Below are 26,650 nucleotides of genomic sequence, written 5' to 3'. Positions count from 1 at the left end.
TGTTCTCACTCAAGAACTTTGCAGAGCCTGCAAATATTCCCTGTGGAAATACGAAAGACAGAGGTTCCGCCTTCTAAACCGTGTCTGGTTAATGAGGTGCGAGCTCAGAGTGACTGGCCAGAGGGACTAAACGTCACCAGAAGTACTCACTCCAGAGGCAGGGCTCGGTCTCACGGGAGGGAGAGAAAACACACTGCAGGCTTCCTGACAGAAGGCTGTTTGCCGGGCGGGGAGGAGGGCGGGGGTTGCTGGTGTGCGGTAAAGCCCCTCTGTCAGGGAGCTACACTGCTCACTGGAGCATCTATGTGGGTGGCTTCAAAGAGGATGGTGGCAAAACCAAAAGAGCGCCATGGAGCATAGGAGTGGGGACAGCCGACAACAGCTCAGTCACACTTGAAGTAGCTAGATACTAACTCGAGCGAAATCTCAGTTCGGGCTCTATGTAGACAAAGTGCAGGCACTGAAGGGTTAACAACAGTTACTGGAACTGCATGCCTTCGTTAGCAGGCCTGGGAGGACTGCACTTTCTGCTTGGATGCCCCAGCCAAAAAGTGGGAGCAGCTTGGATTGGCAAAAATAGAGGTTGGAAAATAAAAGCCACATCAACTCTGAGCAGACCCCAGAGCCCCACTGTCGGCGCAATCCTGTGATCACTACACGCCGGTTAGCCAAGTATAGGAAGCTTGGATCCACGTAACAAGGCACCTCTGAGCCCCAGCCCCTTACAGGGAGGCCGCCCCAGGATGCACTGGCCCAAGGCAGACTCTCCCAGGAAGAGCACGCACATTTGCCGCCGGAAGTATAAACGCAATCATACAGGGCCCCAGGCTTCACCACGGAACACCCTAGCAGGTTCCAGTGGGTTCCAGGGCAGTGTGGCCCCCTCATGCCCAGGTCCATGAGCACCTGGCAGGATGCGGGTGGTACGTTAGTGGCTATGGCCCCAGGCCTGCCACTGTTGGGGGGACCGTACCCTGAGACTCCTAGCCTATAGCAACAGCTATTGTGCTTTGAGCAATCTATGGAACTAATACCTCCGTGTAGGTCTGGACAGGTGAATCCCAAGGTCAGGTGCCCATGCCCAGCACAGCCCTCTGCATGCCTGCTTCCCAGTGCCCAGCCTCCAGACTCACAGGGGATGGGTCCTGCGATGAGTGCACAGGCAAGGCAGCCAGCCCGGTGCCCTCACAGGGAGAGATGCCCTCATTCTCAACAGCCCAGCAAAGGCCAAAGCAGCCCTGCGCCTGCCCAGGGACAGAGCCAGGAGAGCCCAGAATCCTTATTCCTGCAGCCTGGGCCCCGGGGATAGAGACTCAGCTCCAGGCACCCACCTCAGTGACCTGGGATGAAAGTCCCAAGCCAGCGTCTGCTAGAGCCCTTCAGGGGCCAGGAGTTTGCAAATACATAAACTTGAGAGGTTCCTTCCGTGATTCATGTGACCTGGGAGCTGCCTGGGGAGGGATTGGTTTAGGAGGGACAAGACCACAGAGCCTAAGTCCAGGCACTTACCTTGACCTTCGCAAAGCTTCTTCATCAGGGTCTTGCACTGTGGGTAGAAAACTGCTGATCAGGAGGAATCGCAGAGAACATAGGAGACCCCACCAATGACTGAACAGTGATTGCCCCCAGCCTGTAAAGCGTGGCAGGGGAAAGCTGTGTGCTGGGCAGAGGGCAGCGGGAGAAGGGGTACCCAGAGAAACGGTGCAGTTGAGAGGGAGTGGTCTGAGGTGTGGCCTGCGAGGTTCTCTTATCCCAGCTCTGGGCCGTCATTTTGCCTGCAAGCCACATGGCACGAGGGCTGCCCCCCCCCCCCCCCCCGCACCGCTGGAGTCAGGGAGCTGGGCAGAGGGCCGATGTCATTGGCAGCCTGCCCCAAGGGGCCCAGAGGGGCTCAGCAGGCCGCTAGCTATCTGTCAAGGCCAGCTCATCTTCAAGGGCAGGGGCTCGACTCCCTGGCTTCTGTGGGCCTTAGGCCTCATGGCCCCTCCGCATCTCCGCCTGGCCAACCCTCCCCTCTCCCCGCCCCCCCCAGCCCCCCCCCAGTTTCACTTACTGTATTCTGTCCCAGTCATCTGGGCCAGGATGCGGAAGGAGCGAGACTGTAGGTTGGAGGAGCGGCGGGCCCACTCGTCAGTCTCGTCTTCCGGCTTGTTCTGGTTCTTGATCACGGCCTGGTACACCGGGGAGGCGCTATCCACCGCGAGGTCTTTAATAGGAAGGCTCCTACAGGGCAGAGAGAAGCCGTGAGTGAGGGCGAGGCTGGAGGCTTGCTCCTGTGCTCTGCACTCCCCCACGGCTCCTCTGCTCGCAACCCCACACCCTGCACACCGGTTGGTGGCCCCTACTTGTCTCAACCCACCATGCCCTCCACCCACTGCCATCCGAAAGCCTGCAACAAGGGCTTGGCCTGGGTCCTCAGTGCTCAGGGTGGCCACAGCGAGAGAGCGATTCCTCTCAGATCCCTCCTGTCAAGCCCACACCCCACCCTGGGCTGACTCCACACACAGACCTGAAAACCCACCCCCACCCCAGCCGCCCCCCCCTCAGGGGGGAGGGCTGGATCTCTTTTAAGGAAAGAGGCAAAATAGTTCTTTTGAAATAATTTCACCCTCTCTGAGCAGCTCCTGAGTTTGGGGCTGGGTGACGATGGGCCTTTCGGGGGACTCAGAGGCTTCTACAGGGTCAGTCCTTTGTCCTCCTCACACTGTTGGATCCAAACGAGGAGTCACCAGTGCCAGGCCTGCCCCGGAAGAGGACTGGGGGCTCCTGCTCAGCAAACATGGGCAGGCGTGGTGGGGAGATGGTGCAGGAAATAAGGCAACCAGGCTGATGGGCTGGCATTGCCCACGATGGTGGGAGGTGGCGGGGGTAGGTGGGTGGGTTCTGGCCTGGGGGAGCTGGGAGTAGAGCTGCAGGGAAGGTCATTGGTCCTCTGCTCCAGGGCAGCAAGGCCTTTGGTGGGGGACCAGGTGACCTTCCCTTAGACTCCCTTAGGCACATAGCAGGTACTCAAAACTTACTTAAATGAATGAATCCCACATCAGAGCCAGAAGGGACCCCAGAATCTCTTGGGTCCAGGGCCTCCCAGCCTGATTCAGACTGCAGGGCATCTTATGGGTGCCCACTTACCCTGGCCATGAGAGCTGGAGGATCCTGGCTGTCCAGCCCACCCTCCCGGGAATTAGGGTGGACTTGGGTCAAGTTCACAGCAATGATGGCCTGGCTCCTCACACCTATGGACCAGTGGCCCAGCCCTCTCCCCTTACAGATGCTGAAACTGAGGTCGAGAGAGGCTAGCTCCAGGTGACAGCATGTAGGGACCCTGTTGGGTCAGAGCCCAGGCTTCCTGGGTCCCACCCCACTGTCCTCTCCATCAAACTCTGTGCAGCAAAAACAACTCAGAGAGGCCACTTCTGCCCACTGGGGCCTTGCACACCCCAGATGCTCCATACCTGGAGACACGGCCCAGCCCAGGCACTCACTCTGTCCAGCCTCCCCTTGCCTGCTGCTAGGGCTGCCTCTACCTGCCCTCCAGAGAGCCAGCTGGCTGGGAGAGGGACCTCCCCAGGGCCCACATCTTCTAGCCTCTCTGCAAGGAGCTGGAAGGAAGCACTGACCTACTTTCCCAGGATTGGGAGTCTCTCAAGATTGGCCCCCAGTGTATGGCTTAGAGTGGGCTCTAAGAGCAGGGGTGGAGAAAGGTGACAAAAGGTGACCAAGACTTCGCGGAGCTGCCCCTACTTCCCTGAAGGTTCTGCCCTGCCCCCCCCCCCCCTCAGAAGACCTATGGCTACTGACAGCCTCGGATCAGATGGGGAAGACCAGCACATCCCTCCGGGGTCCAGCAGTGGAAGGCTGGGGCTTCCCAGAGAAGAGAGAATGGGATTTCACTTCGAGAGGCCATTTCTGGCCTAGGGAGGAGCAGAGGCAGGGTCAGCTGCCCTCGAGTGAGAGGTGCAATAAGAAGGCAGTAGCAGGACTCCTTGGTTTGCTAGAAGGGAAGGAGGAAGTATGGATTTTGCCATAGGAGAGGGAAGGTGTAGACCCAAGCCCAGGCCCTGCCCTTGAGCCTGCCTACACAGCTTTGTGGTCCAGAAAGTGGATGGAAGGTGTTTGCTGCCATTTCTCTGGAACGTGCCCTTGAGGCACTCCCCTGTTCCTTCCACAGCTCCAAGGGCTCAAGAAAGCTTCCTGGAGTGAGTCCCTTGGGATTCACATTGTTGGTCTCATTTCCCACAATGCTGTGCAAAGATCAGGGATTTATGTTGCTGCCGCGACAGACGCTAGAAGTCAGAGGAAGGAATTCCCATTCCTTTTGAGACTCCGGGGCTCAGGGAGAGTATGTCCAGAGAAAGGATGGAACAGACCCTACAGTCCTGGGACCCTGGGTCCAAGGCTATTCTGGAACCACTCCCAGCATGGTCTTCCTGCCACCAAAAACATTCCACAGTCACCACAACATCAAGGTCACCTCTGGACACTAATCCCACTGGTCCACTGCCCCCAAATCTGACTCATCTTTCACCTCCCGTGGGTGGTACTGGCAGGCGCTGGCTCCTCCAGATCCATCTCCCATGAGGATCCTAGGGAATGGCCTCCAAGAGGCCCCCTCATCACCCTCTTCCCTGAATAATGGCCCCGCGTGGATTCCGACATTCAGGTCTATGCTGTCCCGGAGCAGACGGGAAAGGCTGTGGGGAGCCGCCGCAAAGCACAGCACAGAGACCCACTCCCAGCCTTGGGTGCAGGGGAGGCAGGGTGATGTCATGACTCTGATTTCCATGTCCGTAGTGACATTATTTGAGGCAAACCCCGAAAGCACTTGCCTGTATAGGCTGCTGAGCATGTCGTTTGGCTGTGAGGTGGGTGTGAGGAAGGACATGGACAGAACCGCTGTCCTCAGACATATCCCACCAAACCCACACACCATCCCTCGACCAGACAGACGACCACGATGCGGAACAGACACTGTGGGGTCTACTTACACCAGCGGCGACGCCCTGCCAAGCAGAAGAAAGCCCAGCAGTGAGCGCGTGTCCGTCAGCGGATGGCAGAGGGGCCGCGCGCACACAAGGGAGCAGGGTTAGGGTCAGAAATGAGTTATGGGAGCGGGGTGGATATAGGAGGAAGAGAAAGAGACAAAAAGAAAACTGTCAGTGAGGAAGGAATCATGGGCATTAACAGCAGAAACGGAGCACCTTAAGGCACAAGGGAGGGGGGCCGGCAGGTCCTACCCCCGGCACCATGGTCATGTCAGCCCAGCAGGGCTAAGTTAGAAGGAAGGGGAGAGCGTGTTGCTTCCCAGGCACGGGGGGGGGGGGGGGGGGGTGTGGAAGGGAGGGCGAGGGGAGGGGAGGGGATAGGAAGAAGGTGGGAGAGGTACTCGGAGAAGCCTAGATTAGGTCAATGGTGCGGCATGTTAAAAAAAAAAAGTGGTAAAACCAAATGGTAGTAGTCTTTTTCCAAAGTGCAGAATATATAAAGTTAGTGAAGAGCAGTTCTTCCATTATTTTCCACTGAACTTCCCTTTGGCGACGTTACCACTCTTAAGAGCACACCAAGGACACACGAGGCAAACAAATGTTAACAGGAAATCCCTGTTAGCTTTTTGGCTTAGTCAGGCAGCCCTGTTTTTCTGGGTACACATGAGCTAATGGTTGTGTTTTTAAACTTGCATGGTCATATATTCTGGTCTGAACAAAGAGCCACAGCTCGGAACCTGGTGGGTTTGAGATTCAGGGCTCCAGGGCAAGCCACCTCTGCCCCCTGGTGGCCCAAAGGAAGCACTGAGAGCCGAAGAGGAGAGCCGGGGAGTCCACACACCGTTCCATCCTTTGGCCCCTGGAGCCTGCCCCTTGTAACTGCAGGGACGTCTTGGTCCCAAGGGCTGGGTTCCGCAAAGGCCAAACACTATGGGAGTTATCGGGGACTTTTAAACCCCTTTATCCCTCTTAAAACATCTGTATTTCCTAGCTTCGGAAAAAAAATACAACCATGATTTTAAGATTTCTTGCCTTGAGGTGCTTGAGATCCTGACTTGGGGATAAGATATTGCCCAAAGAGATAATCAGTCAATTCTGAAAGTCAACAACAATGATATTCTCAGGTAGAAAACAATAAGAGTGTGTTTGTGTGAGAGAGAAACAGGCCGACAGACATACAGAGAGGCAGAAAGAGAGACCCAGAGATAAAGACAGAGAGACACATATAGAAAGAGAGAGAGACAGAGAAAGAAAGAGGGAGCGAGGTCCCTATTACTGTTTGCACTATTAGCAGTTTCTTCCACAAAGGATTTTCAGCCAACTCTTTCCCTATTCAACACTCAAGTTCCTCAACCATTGCTAACAGACTAATTCCAGGAACCAAGGATGTCCTAAATCCCACCGCCCTGAGGCTGGGCTTCCGTGGAACACACGGGAAGAGGGGGTACTTCCCAGGCTCTGCAGTGGGCTGACTACCACCAGCACCTTGGATGGTTGGTCCAGAGCCCCTTCCCAAATAAGACACCTGGTCACGCGTTTGAATTGCTCTCATCATTGGAAGAAAGCAGCAACTTCCCCCAAAGAATGGCTTAGTTTGTGAGAAGACTGGTTTATCCAGAATGTGACCCAGGATTCCAGAAGTCTCTTTCTAAACCGACCCCCTTGTGGAGCCCAGGAAAATGCGGAAGCTGTGAGAAGCACTTGGGGCAACCACCATATTCTTCAATTCTCCACCCTTCTCCTAAAGCTGACCGTGAGACTGACTCTGAAGAGAGAATACGGTGTTCTGGAAGGCCCTGGCAAAGGCTGGCTCCCCTCCAATGGACACGCCCCTAGAGGCCCAAGGCAAGGGAGGAAAGCTGGTCCCGTGGCGCCCAGCAGCCTGGTGCCCTTGGCCTCTCTGGTGAGGAGGCCCAGCCAGTGGTGGAGGCGGTGATCGATGAGTGACAGCGGAGGAGGGGAGGCGCTTACCCACTGAAGTCACTGCCCTGGGCCTGGGCCTGCCCAGCAATGGCGTCCATGATGGCGTCCTGGGAGTACATGCTGATGGGTGTGTTGTACTGCGCATGGATGATGGTGGCCTTGCCGCCCAGCCCCTTCACCTCGATGGGCTTGTGGGTGGACAGGGCAGAGTCCTTCAGGGCACTGGGGTTGAACCGTTCCTGGTAGTCGGCGCTGGGGGAGGGCGGCAGGGGGAGCACAGGAGGAAGAGGAAGGGAGGTGGAAGGAGAAAAGGCAACAGGTGCTGTTACACAGGGGTCAAAGTGAGGACCGGTGGTGGAGAGACCTCCCAAGGCCTGATCCCAGGTAGGTTCCCAAGTCCCCTGAACTGTGGACAGCTGGGTCTGCTAGAGAAGATCCTCAGCACCCTCTCCAAAGCCCTTCATAGCAGTTTTCTCTTGCCCACATTGGCGATCCCAGATCCTGGGAAGCCTTGGCTCAGCCCGAGCTACACCTCAGGGTCAGCAGGGGGCGCCAGGCATTGAAAGCTCTCTCACCACACCAGCAGGGAAGCAGAGACAAAGAGGGTTGGAGGTCAGGGACAGGAGTTGGGCCACGAGCGAGAGGCAGTGGCAGCCCAAGCAGGGTCCAGAATGACCCAAAGGCAAAAAGCAGCCCCACTGGGCACCCCTGGGGGTTCTGAGCAAGGTTCCTCCACGAAGGGTTTCATCCTCCTGGCCACGCCCTCAGTGGCTCAGGGCTCTGTTCCTCCAGATGCTTCGGAGCAAGTGTTTTCTTCCTCGGAGCAGGACTCAGGCTGCTCAGTCCTTCTCAAGTCCAACTGGCTGGGCGGCCACCAGTCTCTGCCCATCCGGGGCTTTCCCCTCCAACAGATGAGTGCACTCCCCGGGGCCAAGAAGGTCAGGCACAGCCCTTCTGAGCGGTCCCGCCAGGACAGAAATGTCTTCAGGCTCACATGGAACCCAGCACCAGCTCGGCACACACTCCACCCACCATCCCCCCTCTGCCCCCAGAGCCAGCCTGCTGGTCTTAAGCAGCCGCAGCAGGAAAGAGGGAAGGGATAGGGCACATCAGACAGAGCCCTAGCACCCCTCCCCAATGCCTTCCCTCCATACTTGCAGCTCCACACACATGCAGGCTCGCTCAGGGACACAAATGCACCCCCATTCACACATGCACACGCACGTACACATGCTGACGCCGGCGCACGCTGTCCAGACCAACAGACACACGGACGCATGCTGGGATATGCACACAAGTGCACACACATGCTTTCCTTTGATACTAACTTGGCTGGAGAGTTGGCTACCACCTGGGAAGGAGAGAAAGAGCAAAGAAGACAGGGCTGTCAGACTGCGGTCCTGCCAGGGGCTCTGAGTGCTGGGACCATCCTCAGACTGGCTCTTGTGGGGGCTGCACCAGCCCTGACTGGCGCCGGGTTGGGAGAGCGCCGAGGAGAGGGGGCAGAGCTCAGGGTCAGGGTCACGGCCTCTGAGTTTGGGTCAGAGGTGCTGACAGCAGTGTTTCCCCCTCAGTATATCCACAGCCCCTGAAGCTGCCATCTTCACAGGCGTTCAAATACCATGTAAGAGAATCTGCCACATACAACCTGGCTGGAGACCCCAAGAGAGGAAGATGGAGAGGGAGACACAGGACCAGCTGTGGCTGCTATGGGCAGAGCCAAGGTTGGAGGTGCCTCCGAGCCAGTCAGCAGCTCTGGACTTACCCTTGTTTAATGGGGGCCAGCTCTGGGAGTTCTGCTCCCTGAGCAGGATTGCCAGTGGTGCTGGGGTGTGCAGTTGGGTTACCCACAGCTCCAGGGGATGTACTCTCCCTCCTGCGGCGGGGCAGGCAGCCCTGGCCACTCCCTCTGGGGCACAGGGATGCAGTCCCCAGTGACTGCCCCTAAAGGCCCTGTGGACTGTCAATGAGGCAGGACAGAGGAAGGCGGAGGCTCAGGAGAAGTACTAGGTCCAAGGCGTATTGCAGGAAAGCCCCCAGCCAAGGCAGCCCAGCTCAGACACAAGAGGGACCCCGCCCTCGCTTTTGTCCAGAGCGAGCCTCCCAGAGCATTATCTCCGTGGGGGAGGTGTTGCCTGCTTTATGTTTCCTTAAATGCAAATCCCTTGCAGGGCAGACCCTGGCAGCACCAATGGGCCTGTCAGAAACCTGAGGGAAGAGAGTGCAGACGGTGGCGTCCCTGCCCCCAAACCCTGCCACCGTCCCAGATCGGACCACTCCGGGCTCTGGCTGGGAAAGCCTGGGCCCCAACTGGCCTGACCCTGGTCATCCCTTGGCCAGGACTACGGGGACCCAGGCAAAAGCCAGGGGGCCTCTAGTCCCAGGCCCTACACTGTCTCAGAGCTGATAAAATTCCCTCTGTCCTCTTGGCTCAAATAGCTCCAAGTGGAGCTATATTAGGAAAGATCTTCCATCCGTTCTCCATTTCTGGCCAGTGCTGACAGCTGCAGGGTCAGCTCTCGCCCTCACCAGCCCAGCGCCCCCTACAGAGGGCAGTGTTGGCGGGGGGCGGGGGCAGGGCTGCCGCCTCTGCCCTTCTCTGCCCTGGCACCCGGTACCCAGCTGCTAGTATCTTCTTTGGCATTGACCCCTGGCCCCTGCTTAGCTTCCACCCGAAGACTCGGAGGCTGGGCAACCCGCAGCAGACAGCTTGCGGAGGACCAGAGCCCAGGGAGAATAAGTCAAAGATGTAAGACCCACCCAGGAGCCCTTGCACCCAGTGGCCTGAGGGATACTGCCCTGCTGTGCCAGCTCACAGAGGATGAGAGGGGGGCTGCAGGGATGCTCTGGCCTGCTGACCTTGCACCCTGTTTGTCCTTTCCAATCCTCCCAAGAGGATTCTAGCTGCCAAGGATTCACATTGCAAGCGGCCCGGAGAGGAGGGGAAGGAGCTTCCTTTTGGAGCCAGACAGAAGAGAGTTCAAATCCTAACCCTGCATCTTCCTAGCACTGTGACTCTGGGCAGTTCCCCACCAGTCCCAGCCTCAGTCCCTCACTCACAAAATCGAGATGGTGGTGCCCACCATGCAGACGGGTTGTACACACTAAACAGAATCCTGAGTGGAAAGCCCTTAGCATGACTTAAGTGTGCAACAGACCGGATGTGGGGATTAGCATTTACCAACCCTGTCACCTTCCAGCACTTAGACACTTAGCAAAGGTGGTAGTCTCAGCCCATCAGAGGCTGCCTGGGCTAGCCCAGGTCAGAGGCTCCCCCATTCCAGCCAGCATCACCTGGGGACTGCAGCATCAGCCTTTACCGTGGATGAAAGGAGATGCACTCCTTCCCTAGCCTGTCTACCCTTGCAGAAACTGCTGGACCCTGCTGCTCTGAGGGTCAAGTAATAATTTAACACCTGTGGCTTCTGAGAACCCCTGCAGCAGCGGGAAGGAGCCACTGGAGTCATAGGAAGCTGGGTTGGGGCTGGCCCTTATTTTCCTGGGCAGGTTGTTAGGTCCCTATCACCATGTAGGGAGGAGTCAGGCTGACCTGAGTACCATTCCTGTCTGCCACTCATAAGCTGTGTGTGACCTTGAGCAAATCACCCACTCTGAGCTTCTGTTTCCCAGCTAGAAAATGGGGGAAATGATGCTCACCTCTGAAGTTGCTGAGAGTTGAAGTTAAATAAAGCACATGGACTGTTAGCTGGCCCCACGTCTAGATTGAGGGCTCATAAGGGGAGATATTACTGTCACTGCAGGTGGGCCTCATGGAGGTCCCAATCTCTCAGAGGCTGACTTCCCTGCCAGGGGCCAGTTCCAGAGAGCACAAGAGAGAGCTACCAGCCCATCCAGGGCAAAAGGAGGCCATTTCTACTCTGTCATTCCTTGAGTTTTCTGGTAGAAGCTCCTTGCTAGAAAAAGCCCAGGGGTTGGAATGCCTGGGTGGCTCAGTCAGTCAAGCGTCTGCCTTTGGCTCAGGTCATGATCCCAGGGTCCTGGGATCGAGTCCTGCATCGGGCTCCCTGCTCATCTGGGAGCCTACTTCTCCCTCTGCCTGCCGCTCCCTCTGTTTGTGCGCACTCTCTCTCTCTCTCTCTCTCTGATAAATAAATAAATAAAATCTTAAAAAAAAAAAACAAGCCCAGGGGTTTATGGCTTCGTCGCCTTGGTCCAAGGAAGCCAGGGTCCAGGTGCTTAGGCTGTGGACTGCCCAAGGCCAGCTTCACTCAAGATCCCAGAAAGAGCTGAGGGATATGGGGAAGCAGTGAACTGGTGGGGCACAGGTATCTTCTGTAGCAAGGGCAAAGGAAGGGCATGGGCGTGAGCCAGACTGACCCAGGATATGATTCTGACTCACGGGTGCATCCGCTGTGTGGCTTCAAGTAACACACAGCAAATGTGCCGGAACAGAGCTCAGTGCTGTGCACGTGTGGTCTCTTTCTATCCTCCCGGTAATCCTGAGACATGGACAGTCTCACACCCACGTACAGAGGAGGAGCCCTGAACCCCTAACCACTGGGCTGTATTGCCTTGACTCGGCCCGTTCTGCCTCTAGAGCACGCGAAGACAATTATACCAATTGCATGGGAGAAGTCAGAATAAGATAAAGGCAGGAAGGGCTCAGGAGCTAGTACATGTTCCGCGTCGGGGCTCCCTCCTCTCAGCCCCTCCATGATGCCCACCCTGACTGTAGGTTCTTGTAGCTCCTGTGCTCGCAGAGTCCCTCCAGCTGGAGTTCAGGGGGTGGGGGGCGGGCTACTGTTCTCCTGCACAGCCTCTTTCTGTGGAGGGACCTCGGGGTCCTGCTTCCTTGCCTCATTCTATTGAGGGTCAGTCCTACAAGCCCACGACACTCACCCCGTTGCTGAATCTTTCTGCACCCAGCTCAGGCGCTCCCTTGTACAGGCAGCCTTCCCAGACCACTCCCAGCCCCAAAGAACTTACCCTCCCACTTCTCTAATTCTTCCCTGCTCCTGCCTCAGGGCTCCTTCTGGGGACCAGCCTGACCCTCACCCCCGGGTTTCTGGAGGCAGCAGGCTTCATCTTGTCCCAGGGGGTGGGCCGTTGTGAATGTCTGGGAGTCAATGTCTTCTGCATTCAGACCTCACTTAGCCACTTAGCAGCAGGAGACAGCTGGACCTTGACTAAACCTTCTCTGAGCCTCAGTTTCCCCCTCTGCAGGATCCAACACGTCACCCCAGCTTGTGTAAAGCCATGACACCGCGGCTCCCGGGGAAAGTGCTAGCAGGCTTATTACTTGTATCGCTCTCAGCTTGTGCTGCCACGTGGGCCGCCTGAGGCCTGCTCCTCGCTCTGACTGCCCGGCCTCTGGGAGCACTGAGGACCCCGGTGGCCCCAGACCACCAGCAGAGAGCTGTGTGCCCGTTACCTACCCTCCTGGGAGTCCGGCACCTGGGGCCTTCCCTCGGAGGCTCATCTGATACATCTGAGCCATCTCCCTCAGGGTCTCTGCCGAGTACAGGCCAATGGGGTTGTTATATTGCCTCGGCTGGCTCGAGCCCTGCGGGACTTTCGGGCTGAGTGAGTCCAGGGCTCCCTCCAGGCCTGTCTTGGCCCCCGGGCTGCCCCGTGGAGGGCCGGGCTCAGAGGCCCCTGTGTGTGAGAAGACGGAGGTCTGGGAGAAGGAGGAGCTAAAGGTCTGCCTGAGCTCCGGGGTGCCCAGGGTGCCCGAGGTGCCCAGGCTGGCCCTCGCCTTGGGGTTGGGGCTGAGCACCGCCAGGCTGCCGTTCATGTCCCGAGCGGGGTCCTGGCACAGGGCAGCGCCATGCAGGGGAGAGAGAAGAGAGCAGTTAGAGGCTACACGTGTCCCAGCGCTTCTGCATGGACCTGAAACAGAGGTGTTAGTGCGAGCACCCAGCAGCCTGCCACCCCGCAGCCTACAGCACGGAGCTCAGGAGGGGCGGACACCTGGAAGAGAAGGGTTTTGTCAAGGAGAGGGAGGGAGGCACCCATCCCTGGCCCTGAGGCTCACATCCACCTGGACAAAGTGTAAGCCCCACGCAGAAAGCCAAGCCAGCCTGCCTGCAGGGCTGGAGGAAAGGGGGCGTGGGCCTCAGGGAGTTGGGGGGAGCCCCCTCCATCCTATATCTGCTTACTGTTCCCCTAAGTGGAAGCCCCTGGTGGGCACAGCTCGACCTCCTGCTCTACTGACCCCTTGCTGAGATGCCCCTGCACAGCCAGAGGACACCCCGGGCTGGCGGCGGTCAGGCAGAGTAGAGGTGCAAGAGGGAAAACTGGGGCACTGGGGGGCTGACATTTGGTTCCCACAGTCCACCTGTGCAACTTCCCCAAGCAGCCCTCTGCCCCCTTTCCCCATCTGTCACCCACCCCAAGCCCCTGTCAACCTCTTCCTGTCCCCTCCCCCACCCTGCCTACGGCCCAATCTGCGCCAGTGGACAGACAGGGGTCAGTACGAGGTCATGCAGGGAGGGGTGCGGAGTGGGCCTTGCAGGAGGGATGAGGCGGGCCTCCCATGCTTCGGGTCAAGCCCTTTGGGCCCACGGGGTTGAGCTGCTTCGAGGGAGCTGGGAAGGGGTGGCGGGCACAGGGGCGAGGTGGCCTGGCTACTATCAGCACTCCTGAGGGGGCTGATGGGGCGTTCAGTTGGGAGGGGCTGTGGAAACCGGGGGAAGACCCTATGTCAGAGGATAAAGTCTGAGAGCAGGCAGGCCCCCTCCATGCCTGGGGTGGCTGCTCAAACCGGGGCCTCCGGCTCTCATGCCCCAGTCACTCCCTCCCAGCACCCTCAGGAGAATGAGGGTCAGGCCTTCCGGATCCTTGTCCCCACCTAGCTGGGAAGAAGATTCCTCTCTTAAAAACACCGCTGCCTAGGCTGGCTTTCCATCAGCCCGGCCCCGAGGCCCCGGGTGCTGGCTAGCACCCAGGCAGGCACCCCACACTCGGTATTTCATGGGGGCTTGAACGCCTCTTCCTGGGGGCCTGCCCCACCTCCCTCATGGTCAGCCACAACAGAGGCAAGGGTAGGGCCCTGGTTGGGCCAACCAAGGATCAGGCAGGCAGGCCAGGAGCTGCCCCACAGGAACCACTGCTGAGAGTGGAGTCAGCACCTACCTTCTGGTGGGGGATCACCGGCAGGGGGGACTGGACCGGAGGCGCTGTTGTGGAGATGGGGATGGGGCGCTTCGACCTGGAAGAAACCAGAAAGTGAAGACAACTGCCACTAGGACCAGGAGCTCCTACCAGGACAGGGCTTGTAACAGAAGAGCATCTGAGAGCTGGGGAGCCAGGTCACTGGGTAACAGTTTCAGGCCCACTGTCCACCCCATGGACTGGGTGACTCCAAGAAGGCACTGGGCCTGACCAGAATGAGGAAGTCATGGCTCTTGGGCACTTTGCACCCATGGGCCTCTGTTAGGTCCTTGGGAGGCTGTCTGGGGCAAAGAGGAAGCAGGGAAGATCCTGGCTTTCAGGCCCCACTGCCCACACACTGGCAGCACTGTGACCACCCCCACCCCTGAACCTCGTCTGTAAAGTGAGGCACAGATGTGCCAGATGTTTGATGGCTTGGCCCTGGCCTCCTTCTAGTCCAGAGGCCCTCCTTACTTTCCTGTGTGATCCCGTGGCATAGGCTGGGCCCATGTGAGGCCGGCTGCCGGACACCCTCTCCTGGGCCCCTGATGCCCACCCCCCTCTACCCCCTGCTCTGGAGAGCTCCCACCTACTTCTGCAGCGTGAGACTCAGGTTGTAGTTGGCAGACTTGATCTTGTTCTGGGCTTCCAGGTGGGTCATGGTGTCTGTGTTGACTCCGTCAATGGCCACCACGAGGTCACCCTGGCTGAGCTGGGACTGGGCGGCCTTGCTCCCCGGTGTGATCTGAGAGGGTGGCAGATGGGGGGGTAAGCGTACAAAGGGTGGGACTGAGGATGGGCGGGTCTCGAGGAAGAGTCACCTGGGATCAGCCAGGTGAGGCCTGCCATTTCCTCTTTCATTCACTATGGCCAGCACCTGCTGCTTACCAAGCCTGATGCCTCCTCCTGGCACACCATCACCCCCTTGCCTAGTGTTCTGTGTCTGAATGCGACCGTGAGACCAGCTCTGGCTGGGGGAAGCAATGCCCGCCACTTCCAGGCCTGCCCCTAGCCACCACCCTTGCCATCCTGCACTCTCTCTGCTTATCAGCTGACTGGATGCAGAGGACCAAAGAGGACAGCTGACCCACCAATGGAGGGACCTGAATCCTCGAGTCACTGCTTGGAGGAGAGGATTAAGAAGTACCGCCTCAGACGCTGCATGAGTGAGAAATAAGCTTCTGCTATGCTAAGCCATTGAGATTTGGGGGTTGTCTGTTACACCAGTTAGCGTACTATAATGCCTGCACTCTGAAAAGCCATGGGGTACTTTCCAGGCTCCAGGAGGGAGGGTATATATTCGAGCTAAGATTGAGCACTACCACAGAGACTCTGCCAGGCGAAGTAGGCTGGACAGATGCACCCTCACAGAAGCATCCCAGTGCAAGTGCCCAGTGCTACCATTGCAGGTGAGCCTGCTGGGGAAGCTGTCAACCCAGCCTGGGGAAGCTAACCTTGGTTAGCTGCGGCATGGGGCAGGGCTTAGAGCTCTGTGGCTGGCTTCGCACTTCCAGAAGGGGAAGTGCAGGTATGGGAACCAGGTCCCAAGTCCTGCACACTAATGACATCACAGAATGTTAGAGTCTGGGGACCCCACCCCCAGTGTGATCACACAGAATGCTATAGACCCTGCACGCCAAGAATACCCCATGATCTCCTGACATTATCAGGAGGGCCACACTCCCAGGGACATTACACGCAATGTCAGGATGGCTCAGACCCACTCTCAATGACATCATGCACAACACGGAATTCTACAGGCCTAGCCCTCAGTAATAGCATGCTGAATGCAGAGTAGCCCCCCGCCCCCGTTGCCCACCCCCCCGCGGTGAAGTCACTTGAAATGTAAAATTCCTAGAGGGCCTAGGTGATATGACCTATAATAACTTGATGGCTGGCCCCTAGTGACATCACATGGAAATTGATGAAGCTCCACTTCTAAAGACATCTCATGGAATGTCATGGAGACTGGCTTTACCCTCCCCCCCAACCCCGCCATGTCACCACATGAAATACCATACCCTACCCCCTACAGATAACACAAAGAATTACTTTATGACTTGACCCTCATGACATCATGTGGAAGGCCCCCTGTGACATCACGTAGAATGCCGTACAGGCCTCTCCCCACAGTGACATCACAGGAAAGAGGAGCCTCTGGGAGCCACCCCGCACCAAGTTGTAACTGGAGGATGTCCCTTGGCTTTTCTTCCCCAACATGCCCCCCAGCCAGCTTTCCTGGCTTCTCTGGGCACATCCCAGTCGCCTTCCTGTCTAGACCCCAGGGACAAGGCTGGTTTCTAATGCTGGCAGAAGCCGTTTTCTGGCCCAGGCCTGGGGGACCATCCTAGAAGGAGTCCAAAGAGGACCTAGGGAAAGTCCCCTATCCTGGGTGCCAGGCCTGGGTGAGCCTCTGGCTGGGCCCTGGGCTACCAGACAAGGACGGAAGCCTCCTGCCCCACCCTTCACGAGGAATCTTCCTCCAAACCAGGGCCAGCTGCGGTCACCAGCCTCTAGTCCCCGGTGGGCTCTACAGGCCAGGCCACGAACCGTGTGTGGGAACCGAGGGACAGCAGCCAGAGCGGGTGAGCCCTCGCTGTGGAAGCGCCCTGTCAGCCCCGGGGACTGGGCTACCTTTGCCAACACAGAATAGCCTCCCCTCACCCGTGAATCTGCTGAGCCGTGGCAAGGACAGTAGAGAAACCACCCCCTAGACTGCCAGGAAGCCAAAGTCCAGCCTGCTTTCCTGGCTCCTATGGGGGTATCTTAGAATTACTCGGGCTGGGGTGCCTGGGTGGCTCAGTCGAGCATCTGCCTTTGGCCCAGGTCCTGGGATCAAGCCCCATGTTGGGCTCCCCACTCTCCCTCTACCCCTCCCCCCTGCTTGTGTGCATGCTATCTCTCTTGCAAATAAATAAATCTTAAAAAAAAAAAAAAAAGAATTACTTGGGCCTTCTCAAAATACACATCCCTGATCCCCAAATTCACGGCCGCAGGGAACCTCTACTAATGACAGGAGTGTTGTTTCCTCTGATTTTAAGGGGTTGAACAAAGGGTAAAAAAAACAACAGAGAAAAACAAAACACTTTCTGGGCCAAGAGGGGACTCCTGAGGGCAAGCTGAGCTGCCCGGCCGGGCCTGTCTGCAGAAAATCGGCTTTCCCTACACCTTCCGACTTCACATTCAGGCCTATGCTATGCCCGACATTTTATTATACACATCTTCAAACACAGAGAAAGCAGAAACAATTCTACAGCAAGCATCCCCACACCCATCACTGAGCTTCTACCTTAGCATTCATTCACCTTTCTGGGTCACGTGTCTAGCCCCCTCTCCGTACAGTAATCCGTCTTAGTTTGGAAGCATTTCAGAGAGAGTAGCAGATACCAGCATGCGTCCACTCAGGACAAATTGTGCAATGCCTCTGCTGTCCTAGTGGACTGCCCCCAGGGCTCCCCCACAGCAGGACACCCCCACACCAGAGCTCCCATACAGTAGAACACCCCATACCAGGCTGTCCCCACACCAGGGCTCCCCTACAACAAGATACCCCCTCACCAGGGCTTCCGCATACCAGGACTCCCCCAGATGCTTCTCACCATCTACAGACAGCAGTAACGAGCTCCGAGGTATGGCAACCACAGACCCCGACAGAAGGGTAGGCCTCGTGCCTGCAGAGGTGAGGCCTGCCAGGCAGGACTGGAGCTGTGTCCAGAAGATCGTGGATGTCAGTGTGAGCAAGGACACCAGAATGACATCCAAGAGTTGCTGGGGCCAGATCAGCTAGGGCAAGCCGTAGGACTATCCGGAATGCCCTCCCTTTGGAGCTGCCCTGGGGACATCTGTCTCCCTCAAGCATGGGCTAACACCATACGTTCCCACTGGGTCTCCTGCCTTCCTCTTGCCTGGCCTCGCCTGCCCCCCCATCCTCAGGTGTAGACTGGGGTGATCCTGGCTCCCTGGGAAATGCTCAGCCTCCCCAGGGCCTGGTCAGTAGCCGAGCTCCCCACGCGAGCATCCAGCTAGCTCCTGCCTGCCCCAGCACCTCTCTCCCCACACCTGTGTCTGCTCCTCAGGGCTCAGCTGGCCCGGCTTTCTGGCTGCCCTGAGCAGGGCCCATAACCCCTGGGACTGGGGGGGATGGGGTGGGGGGTGCTGTAATTCTCCTCCAGATGGGCGCTCTTTGGCTCTGCCCAGGCCTCCTGAGAGGAAGCAGGGACCCTAAGGAGGTCGCCCCCAGCTGGGTCCAAGGGCCATCAGATCCCCACCCTCTTCTCGGGAGCAGCCTGCCCTGCAGGAGGGTGGGGCCACCGGGGGATCCTTGCCCAAATCCCAGGGCTCGTGAAGAGATACCCATGTATCTCTTGCCTGACTCTGCCTCTCTCTCTGAGTTCCTTGTCCCACAAAGGACCCAAAGCTACTAAATCCTTGGAGGATTTTTTTTCTTTGAAGCCTGTCTATCTTCTTTTGAGCATGTGAAAACCTCTTCATAACAACTGTTTCATTCCCACTTCACTTTTCCAATCTTCCCCAATCCCCAGCCACCTCTCAACTCAGATCCCAGCAGTGAGCAGAGGTCCAGGAGCACGGTCCTGTCTCAAAAGCTCCTTAGGACAGGCTTGAGGTGTTGGGGGCCAAGATCGCCGCCAGGCTCACAGGAGCCCTTCCTCCTTGTTGGGCCATGGTTTAGGGCACCTGAGAGGGGGCACAGGGCTAGCGGGTGCCGGGGAGCAGCTGTGGCCTCTGTGACAGTGGATGCCTTGTGGGGAGGCAATAAAACAAAGAGCACAGACTTTGGTCCGAGCCAGACCTGAGGATACAGGGCAGCCTCCACACCCTCTGGGTAAAGATCACAACAATGCCTTTCTCCCACAACTGCTGGGAGGATTACATGTTTAAATAGGTTATTCCGCAAGGAGGTGCAGAGCTGAGAAAGCTTCGGGGAAGCTCCCAATGGAGGAGGTACAGGGGCTGGCCCCCCAGGCCCTGCCCCTGGAGGGTGCCACAAGGGTGGAGGCTGGGCTCTCCAGTGCATCCCTGGCTCCACAGGGAAATAAGATCTGGAGCTGGCAGAGAGTGGGGTGTCAGGGGCCAGCCTGCTATCCCTAGAGGGGCCTGAGCATCAGCTGGAAGAGACAGAAGTCCTGTCCAGGGTCCCAGGGAAGCAAGGCACTGGCCAGGGCTCAGGCTCACGTAGGTTCCTATTTCCCCAGCTCCCTGGCGGCAGAGGGGGAAGCTGGGCTCTGCAAAAGTTCCCAGCCCTCACTCTAGGTGCTCAAAACCAGACAGGCCCCTGCCTTCCTTCTGCTCTAGAGCTACCAGTGTAGGTGTGGTAGGGGCTGGGAGGCAAGGATAGGTAATAGATGCTGTGAACTGTGCAACTTCCAGTATCTCCTCCCAACCTGCCCAGGCTGACCATCCCGGCCGACTTCCCATGGAGCCCTAAGTGCATTTAACATGATGTGATTAAATTACCATCATGCCATGCTCTGCTCCCTTCCCATCTGGCCTCCCCTGGGGCCTTGCTCCATCCTTCATCCTTTCACTGGAACCTTCTGTCTCCCCATGGCCCCACTCCCCAACTCCACCCTGGCCGACAAACAAGCCAGAGGCTTGTCTGTGTCAAAGAGCCTCTCCTTTCACAGAGGATTTCTAGTGAAACTATTTTCTATGATGCGATATTGTGGATCTATGTCCTTCTACACTGGCCCAAACCCATAGAATGAACAACAAACACCAAGAGTGAACCCAGATGTAAACTATGGACTCTGGATGATAATGATGTGCCAATATAGGTTTATCACTTATAACAAATACGTCACTTGATAACAGGGGGAGGCTGTGCACGTGTGGGGCAGGGGTGCATCTGGGAAGACTCTACCTTCCACTCAATTTTGCTGTGAACCTAAAACTGCTGTTAAAAAATTAAGTCTTTTTTTTTTTTAAAAAAAAGGCTATCCCTGCCTTAGCTGCTCCAACTGGCTCTTGTCATGTCTCCCTCTCATTTCTTTCACCTGCAGGCTTCTCCGAGAATGACCAGCAGATGCTTCTGCCTGACTGCCTCCTGCCCCTCTCACACCCAGCCCTCGCCACTTCATACCAGTGACCTCCCTGTGCCCAAAACCAGGGGGCACCGGTCCTCTCTCTTGCTGAGCACACCCTTCCCTGGCCTTCTGAGTCTGTCTCCTCTCTTCTTATCCCCCAGTTCCATGTCCTGGATGTCAGCGGTGGAAAGCTCCCCTGGGCACGTCACTCCCAGGGGGCCCTAGACAACACTGGGGCCTGGCAAAGTCCACTTCGTGCCTTGCAGGGTGGTTCCTGGGTAGAGGTGTTTCCTGGCTCCAAAGAGGTGGAGAAGCTGTGTTTGAGAATGGGGGGGCCTCAAGGGGGGGGTGTTTGCAATCATAGCCAGTCCCTGGATGATGGAGGACTGTGCAGAGAGGGATGAAGACTCAGGGAACTGGGGAGACAACTCCCAGGCGGGAGGGCTGCCCCAGCAGGGTCTAGCAGACATTACTCGGGAAGCCGACCTTCCTCATACTTGCTGCTGTCCCATAGTAAACCTGGGGGCTACGCATGAAGTTGCCCTTGTCCTGGCCCAAGGCCTCGGAGGGTCTGCTCCTCAGGGCCCGGTCTCCTGCCCGCTCAGGGCCCTCATGGAGTCAGGGACAGCTCTGAGCACCTGGGAGGGAAGCAGGCAGGGATAAGGCCTGGCCTGCGGACCTCCAAGAATGCATTCCCCAGCTGGGGTCCTCTGTCCGGTTATCTTCCGCATTCGTTCGTCCGGGAGGGCCCCGGCCAGCCTCACAGCAGCCCTCCGGAGGCTTGCCTGACCTTCAGTGTGGCTATAAACAGCTCAGCCTGTCAGCACTGCTAGGCGCTGCCCAAGAAACAGCACTAAGGCCTCAAAATTCCAGGAATGGCCGGCACAGTTAACCCAGAATAGTCTCAGCCTGTCCCCCTCCCCCTCCCAGGGGACCCTCAGTCCTCTGCATCCCCACTGTAGCTAGGAGATCTGACAAATACTGGAACAAAAAACAGCAAAGAAGCAAAGGCTTCTGGGCTGGTGCCCCAGGAGAGCCTGCAAGGCCAGATGAATAAGGCCTTAAGAGACAGAGGTCTTGGAGCAGAGAGATGGGCATCCCCCATCCCCACCCCCACCCCACCCCAGGGGCCCAGGTGCAGCCCCGCGGCTCCCCAATCCTCACCGCCGCCTCAGCGGAACAGCAGCTGCACAGCATCTTCCCCGTGCATGTTAGAAAGCACTCACACATGCACACTCCCATTTCACAGATGAGACAGCCAGGCTGAACTGGTCTTTTCTAAGGCGACACAACTGAGAGCAGCTGAGCCAGACAAAAGCGCGCGCTTGTTCCGTAAAGGCAAGGGCTGCTGCATGCACCAAGGACAAGGCCCCAGACCATGGCCCCAGCCTCTGACCTAGCTTGGACGGGGGCAGGCTGGGCCTTTGGAGAGGCTCCTTAGTGGCTGCTCCCACCCCTCCCCCACTTCCTGGAGAATTGGCTACGGCTGGGGGGGGCAGTTAAGGGGAGCTCATGTTGCAGGCCCAGCCGCACCTGTCCAGGATAAATAAAGGCATTTCCCCTCCACCCTCCCATTCTCCCTCCTGAGCCCACTTCTCGTGGGTCCTCACTGAGACCCACTGAAAGGAGGCCGTGGGGGCTTCCTGCTGACCCAGGGTTGATTCTGGACGGCAGGGTGGGGACTGGAGCTACCCCCTAGCCTGAGGGGGGCAGCCTCCCTACAGCTGACGAGGGGCAGGCCCCATTCAGTTCTCTTCGACTAATCCCTAGCCAAGGGCGGAGGGGCAGGCCAGGGAGTTAGGGGTCACTGAGGTCATAAGAGCTCCTGAGCAAATCTGAGCCTCAGCTTGCCTGGCGCTGCCCGCCAGAACACCTCTCTCAGGGTTGTGGTACAGGTGCCCAGGGGTGTTGGCCCTGCTGAGAGTGAGCAGGCCCTGCCTTTGCTACCCCCACCCCCCACCCCACCACAATTTGCCACCACTGCCCTGTTGTAAATGCTCAGGCCAGGACTTGGGAGCATCCACTGGCCCTGCATCCCACTGAGGGAGAAGTTCCTGGTGCAGAAGGGCCTTGAGAGCCCCAGCAGGAAGCACCACAGCCCTGGTGGGAGTGTCCTGGGCCCTGCCTGGCCAGTAGCCCTGAGCTTGGGACGCCCCAGCCCAGGTCATCAGCGGCCCCCCCAGAGGAGTTTGTCAAGAGGTCCTAAGCCCTGAGGAGGATGGAGCGCCTAGCCCAGCTTGTCCCATGGCCTGGAAGATCTGGGGCGTGCCCCCGAAGGAAGCTGAGAGGCCATTATACCTATCCCCCCGATGCCCTGCCTGAGCTGTGGGTTCTATTTATAAAGGTAGCCCCTAGTCATTGGCTCCATTACATCCCAATACACTCTTTCCCTGCAGTGGGGACATTCTTCCTGCTGTCTAGCTTAAGGCCTCCGTGCTACAATATAAGCCCTGGGCTGGCCGAGGCCAGGTGGTGCATAGATCCTGGGTGAGGTCATTGGCTATCCTGGGTGCCACTGAGCCAGGAGGCTAATTTCCACCCCCCGGGGCAGGGAGCACCAGCATGAGGCCTTGAGGACTGTAGGGCTGGGGGAGATGTGGGCTCAGTCCCAGGCATGGGAGGCTGTGGGCCCATGACAGTGAGGGTGGACAGCCTTGTAACCATGCTGGTGGGGAGCTGTGCAGGGTCCCAGGGGGAGGGGGCCGTGTCTACCAGGGCTCAAATGCCCACATATCACCGCATCAGGCAGGGAGCGCAAAGCTCTGGGTGTCCTCCTAGTACTGCACGCGGTGGCCTCCAGGACAGTGGGTCTGGGGGGGTGGAGACCCAGGTTAGATGAGCCAGACCTCCAGCGGGATGAACGTGGCCCTCTCCCTGGACTACAGCCAGGCCAGGGCCCCCCTCCCCCTGCTGGGGGCTCGTGGCCTCTACACCTGTTATGAGGCTCCTATGGCACCCCTGAGTGGGGCTTCTCCTTCTTGGTGTCCCCCCTAAGTGCCCACTTCAGGTTCCACAACCAGCACTGCCCCTCCGTGTGGGTATTGGCTCCCTGTCTCCTCTGCCAAGCACCTCCAGGCCTTCCCTGGCTGTCCACCTGAGTGCCTCCCTGCCCACCCGCACCCCCAGGCCCACGGCAAATCTCTGCTGCCCTGAGGAAGAAACGGCCTCCCTCTCTGTCCCCAGGTGGGCAGAGTCCAGACTCCCTGGCCCATCCATCACCCACCAGTGATGGCCTGGAGCCGCAGGCTGCCCCTCATGCCCACACCAGCGGTGCAGGAGGCTCAGCCTCAGGCTGACCCCATTAGGCAGGGCTTGTCTTTGCCCTCCCACCACTCAAAGTTCACCCTGAGCCCCAGGGTCTTCACTCCAGCTCTGCCAGACCTGCTGGGGAGTCCCTCGACAAGTGTTACCTGAGTGCCTTCCATGTTCTAGACACTGGGATGGGTGCTAGAGACCCAGCAGCGGTTAAAACAAAAGACAGCTTCCTCTTAAGCGGATCTAGCTTATCACCTCTCTGGACTTCAGTGTTTCTGGCTGGGCAATATAGTTACTCAGACAATCTCCAGTGATCTGGGACATCGCCAGCAGGCTGTTCCCTGATCACAGACACTGCAGAACATATGGACCATTTCCCCAGGTGAGCGTGGGGAAGAAGATGTCAGACAGGCAGTCAGAACAGCTGTGGCCGAATGGGTAGGGGCTTGGCCGGGTGAGGGAGGAAGCTGGTAGGAGATCCCCAGAAGGCCCAGGAAAGGGGAGGTGGAGTTGAGACTGTTACCTTGGGCCTGGGATGGAGTGGGGGCTGGAGCCCAGTTACCAGCCCAGCCCAGCCCCGAGCCCTGACAGCAGGGCAGCTGAAGTCCTCAGTCTGTCCATCCATCTAGCTGCCGGCCTGTCACCTGCGCTCTCCATGCTGGGAGTGCTCTCTCCCCAAAGCAGCTGCCCACTTCCATGGAGATGCTCCAGGCTTGGGGGCACCCTGGGCTCCCCATCCCTGGGAAAGGGCTTAGGAAGGCACTAACTATACTCTCTCCACCTGCCTGCCTACCCAGCAAACTTGGCTTTTCTTTCTTGGCTCAAAACACCCACCACTTGCCCATGTTTCACACTCACGACAGGTTGGCGAGCTCAGGCGGACAACAGCTATGGCCGAAACCAGGGGTCTGTGGCCGGCAGTATCCAGTTGGAGCCAGTCCCAGCCCCCAGACTGGGGATGGGGCATGCTCTGCTTTCCAAGAGCCTCAGGGAGGACAGTGGACGGATGGAGGGATGCACACACCCTCCTCTGAGTGTGCCCCGCCCCTGCAGGTGCCAGGCTGTGTGGGCAGTGCACACTCACCCGGGAGATAGTGAGCGGCATGTTGAAGTCCTTGCCCCCCTGGAGACGGAAGCCCCAGGGCCCGGGCCCGGTCAGGGTCACGCTGTAAGACATGCTCGTGCTGACAGCGGCGGCCTCTGTGGACGAGAGAAGAGAGGGGATGAAAGGGCCCTCATGTACCCACCTCCCCAGGCTATACCTGGACCCCTACTCCCGACCCCCAGCCTTGCCTGCTCCGTCCCTTGCTGTCTGGCCAGGCTGTGTGGAGCTCCTGAGAGGCTCCTAAGAATAGCTGAGAACGAATGCCATCGACACTGATATCTGCCCTCTGCTGCGCCCATAAATGGACTGTAACCCTACACTCCGCCCGCCCGCAGCCTCCCACTGTGACTCACGCGGCTAATATTGCCCCTGGGGAGGGGTGTCCAGCACCCAGCACCCCCCAGGGGGCAGAACGGGGGGCTGGCCAGATTAGTGATAATGCTCTCTCCTTGCTCTCCTCTCCTTGCTCCCTCTGCCCTTTGGAGAGTCCAGATGTGTGTTCTCTCTGCCCAGCTCAACCCCCACCCCTTCGCCCAGAAGACTGTGGCTGAGCTCCTTTGGGCAGGGGCTTTGCAGTTTGCTGTCTTCCTGTGCAGAGTCCTCCCTGGTGAGGACTCTGAGGTTGTAGCATACCCAGCAGGAAGCCTGGGACCAAGCTGAGCCTCTGGCTGGTCTGGACAGAGCTTCTGCTCAGGAGACTAGCCATTGGCCCAGGCTTGTCCAGCTGTAAAAATGATCATAATAATAACAGGAGCTCTGGGCATGGCCAAGCTCAGCTCCGGGTCCCTCATGCCATTATCCCCTCAGATCCTGAGAGGCTGCCACCTCAGCCTGCGGCAACTAGGGCTCAGAGAGGTTAAGTGACTTCTCCAAGGTCACACAGGGAATGGACCCAGGCCACGCTGGAGCACCTGAATAGGGCTCATTCCTAATGGACTCGTGCCAGATAACGGGTTCCCAGTGGCCACAGGCACCTCCCAATGCCCAGACCAGGCATGGGAGTGAAGGGCACAGGGTGCTGGCCTAGGGTCTGAAAGCAGGTCTGAGGCAGGCCCATACCCTCCAGACCCTCTAGGGGCCCAGAGGTTATTCCTGGCTCTCCTGTCTCATTTGTGCTCTGGAAAACTTGACAGCAGCATGGAAAGCTCCAGCTGCCAATGTTGCATGCCAGGTCCCCATGCCCTTTGCACTGGAATGGCAGGGGGCAGGGAGGAGGGGAGGAGATGCCATTTGCTCAGCTGCTGGGACATGGGGCCAGAAGGCATAGGGACGGGGAAGTGTGTGCGATGTGTTCAGCTTCTAACCCAGAGACAGTGTGTTCTGGGTGGGGGCCTGGGGGCTGAGGCCCCTCAGGACTCCAGCCAGTGTGGTCTTTTGGCCAAGATACCTCCAGAAGCCCTTCCTCAGAAGAGACCTCAGGCCCTGTGTGGTCTGGAGATAGTTCAAGGCCATCCTGGCTCTGGCTGAGGAAACTGAGGCTCACAGAAGGTGATGGTGACTGGGATGGCTGCTCTTTGGCCCTCCGGGGAGGCTCTAGCCTAAGCTGGGCCCTGAGGACTCAATGCAGGCCTGGGTGTGAGTAATTTCCCAGTGGCCAGCACCCCACCTGATGCCCGGGGCCTGGCCCATACAACGTGCACGGTAGGAGTCCCCACAACACAGGGGCATTTGGTAACTTGCCCAAGTTCACAAAAATATCAAGTGGAAGAAGTCAAGGAGGGACCTATATTCTTTCACCCACTGTACCACCTCTTCTACTATGTATCATACAGCCCAGTCTGTCCCTGCTGCCCGGGCCTGGCCCAGAAAGTCAGCCACTCATGGCCAGCACCCCACCCTCCCCCATACCAGCCCCTGCCCCCTGCCCCACCCCCAGGCCCCATCCCATCCCCTCCCCATCTCCAGTTTTACCCCCTTTCCTGGGAGGAGTCTGTCCTGCCAAGCTGGAGAGGACCCAGCAGCAAGTATGACCAGTGTGGGGAAAGAAAGGAGCCGATCCCAGGGGGATACGGGGCGGTAGAAGCCTCGGGCTAGGCAGTACCTGGAGCTGCAGGCTCTCTCTCTGGACTCTGGCAACCACACTGCCTGATGCTGCCTCTGGGGAGAGGGAGGGGGAGTGGGAAGGATGCTCTTAAAGGGGAAGGCCAGCCTCCCTCCATCTGCCTCCCCTGGGAGACCAGAAGCCAGCCCAAGAGCAGCTGGTCCCCACAGGCTGGGCACTAAATGCT

General features: G+C 58.2%; 1 protein-coding gene across 13 annotated transcripts in view; it reads right to left on the bottom strand.

Annotated features, from left to right (window-relative positions):
* LDB3 (LIM domain binding 3) overlaps nucleotides 1–24,737 on the bottom strand; it is a 63,436-nt gene extending 38,699 nt beyond the window's left edge. For 5 of the 13 annotated variants that reach the window (XR_003518504.2, XR_003518503.2, XM_027586576.2 and 2 more), the window contains exons 1-7: nucleotides 24,611–24,737; nucleotides 24,402–24,517; nucleotides 14,612–14,763; nucleotides 14,001–14,076; nucleotides 12,302–12,675; nucleotides 2,054–2,223; nucleotides 1,510–1,546 (exon numbers count right to left, since the gene is read on the bottom strand). Coding sequence is in view for 11 of the 13 variants with exons in the window: in XM_027586576.2 (XP_027442377.1) it covers nucleotides 1,510–1,546; nucleotides 2,054–2,223; nucleotides 12,302–12,675; nucleotides 14,001–14,076; nucleotides 14,612–14,763; nucleotides 24,402–24,494 (902 nt within the window). In the remaining 2 variants the exon portion in view is untranslated. Of the gene's footprint in view, nucleotides 1–1,509; nucleotides 1,547–2,053; nucleotides 2,224–4,985; nucleotides 5,001–6,953; nucleotides 7,158–8,233; nucleotides 8,257–12,301; nucleotides 12,676–14,000; nucleotides 14,077–14,611; nucleotides 14,764–15,472; nucleotides 15,550–24,175; nucleotides 24,299–24,401; nucleotides 24,518–24,610 lie in introns of those variants that run through there. The other 8 variants (XM_027586603.2, XM_027586631.2, XM_027586657.2 and 5 more) reach the window with 5 other exon arrangements.
* Nucleotides 24,738–26,650: the final 1,913 nt, after the last annotated feature.

Source organism: Zalophus californianus, chromosome 15, assembly GCF_009762305.2.
Source record: "Zalophus californianus isolate mZalCal1 chromosome 15, mZalCal1.pri.v2, whole genome shotgun sequence".
In the NCBI taxonomy this organism is placed as follows: Eukaryota; Metazoa; Chordata; class Mammalia; order Carnivora; family Otariidae; genus Zalophus; species Zalophus californianus.
The sequence above is the reverse complement of the archived record's forward strand: the minus strand, read 5'-3'. Positions and strand labels throughout refer to the sequence as shown.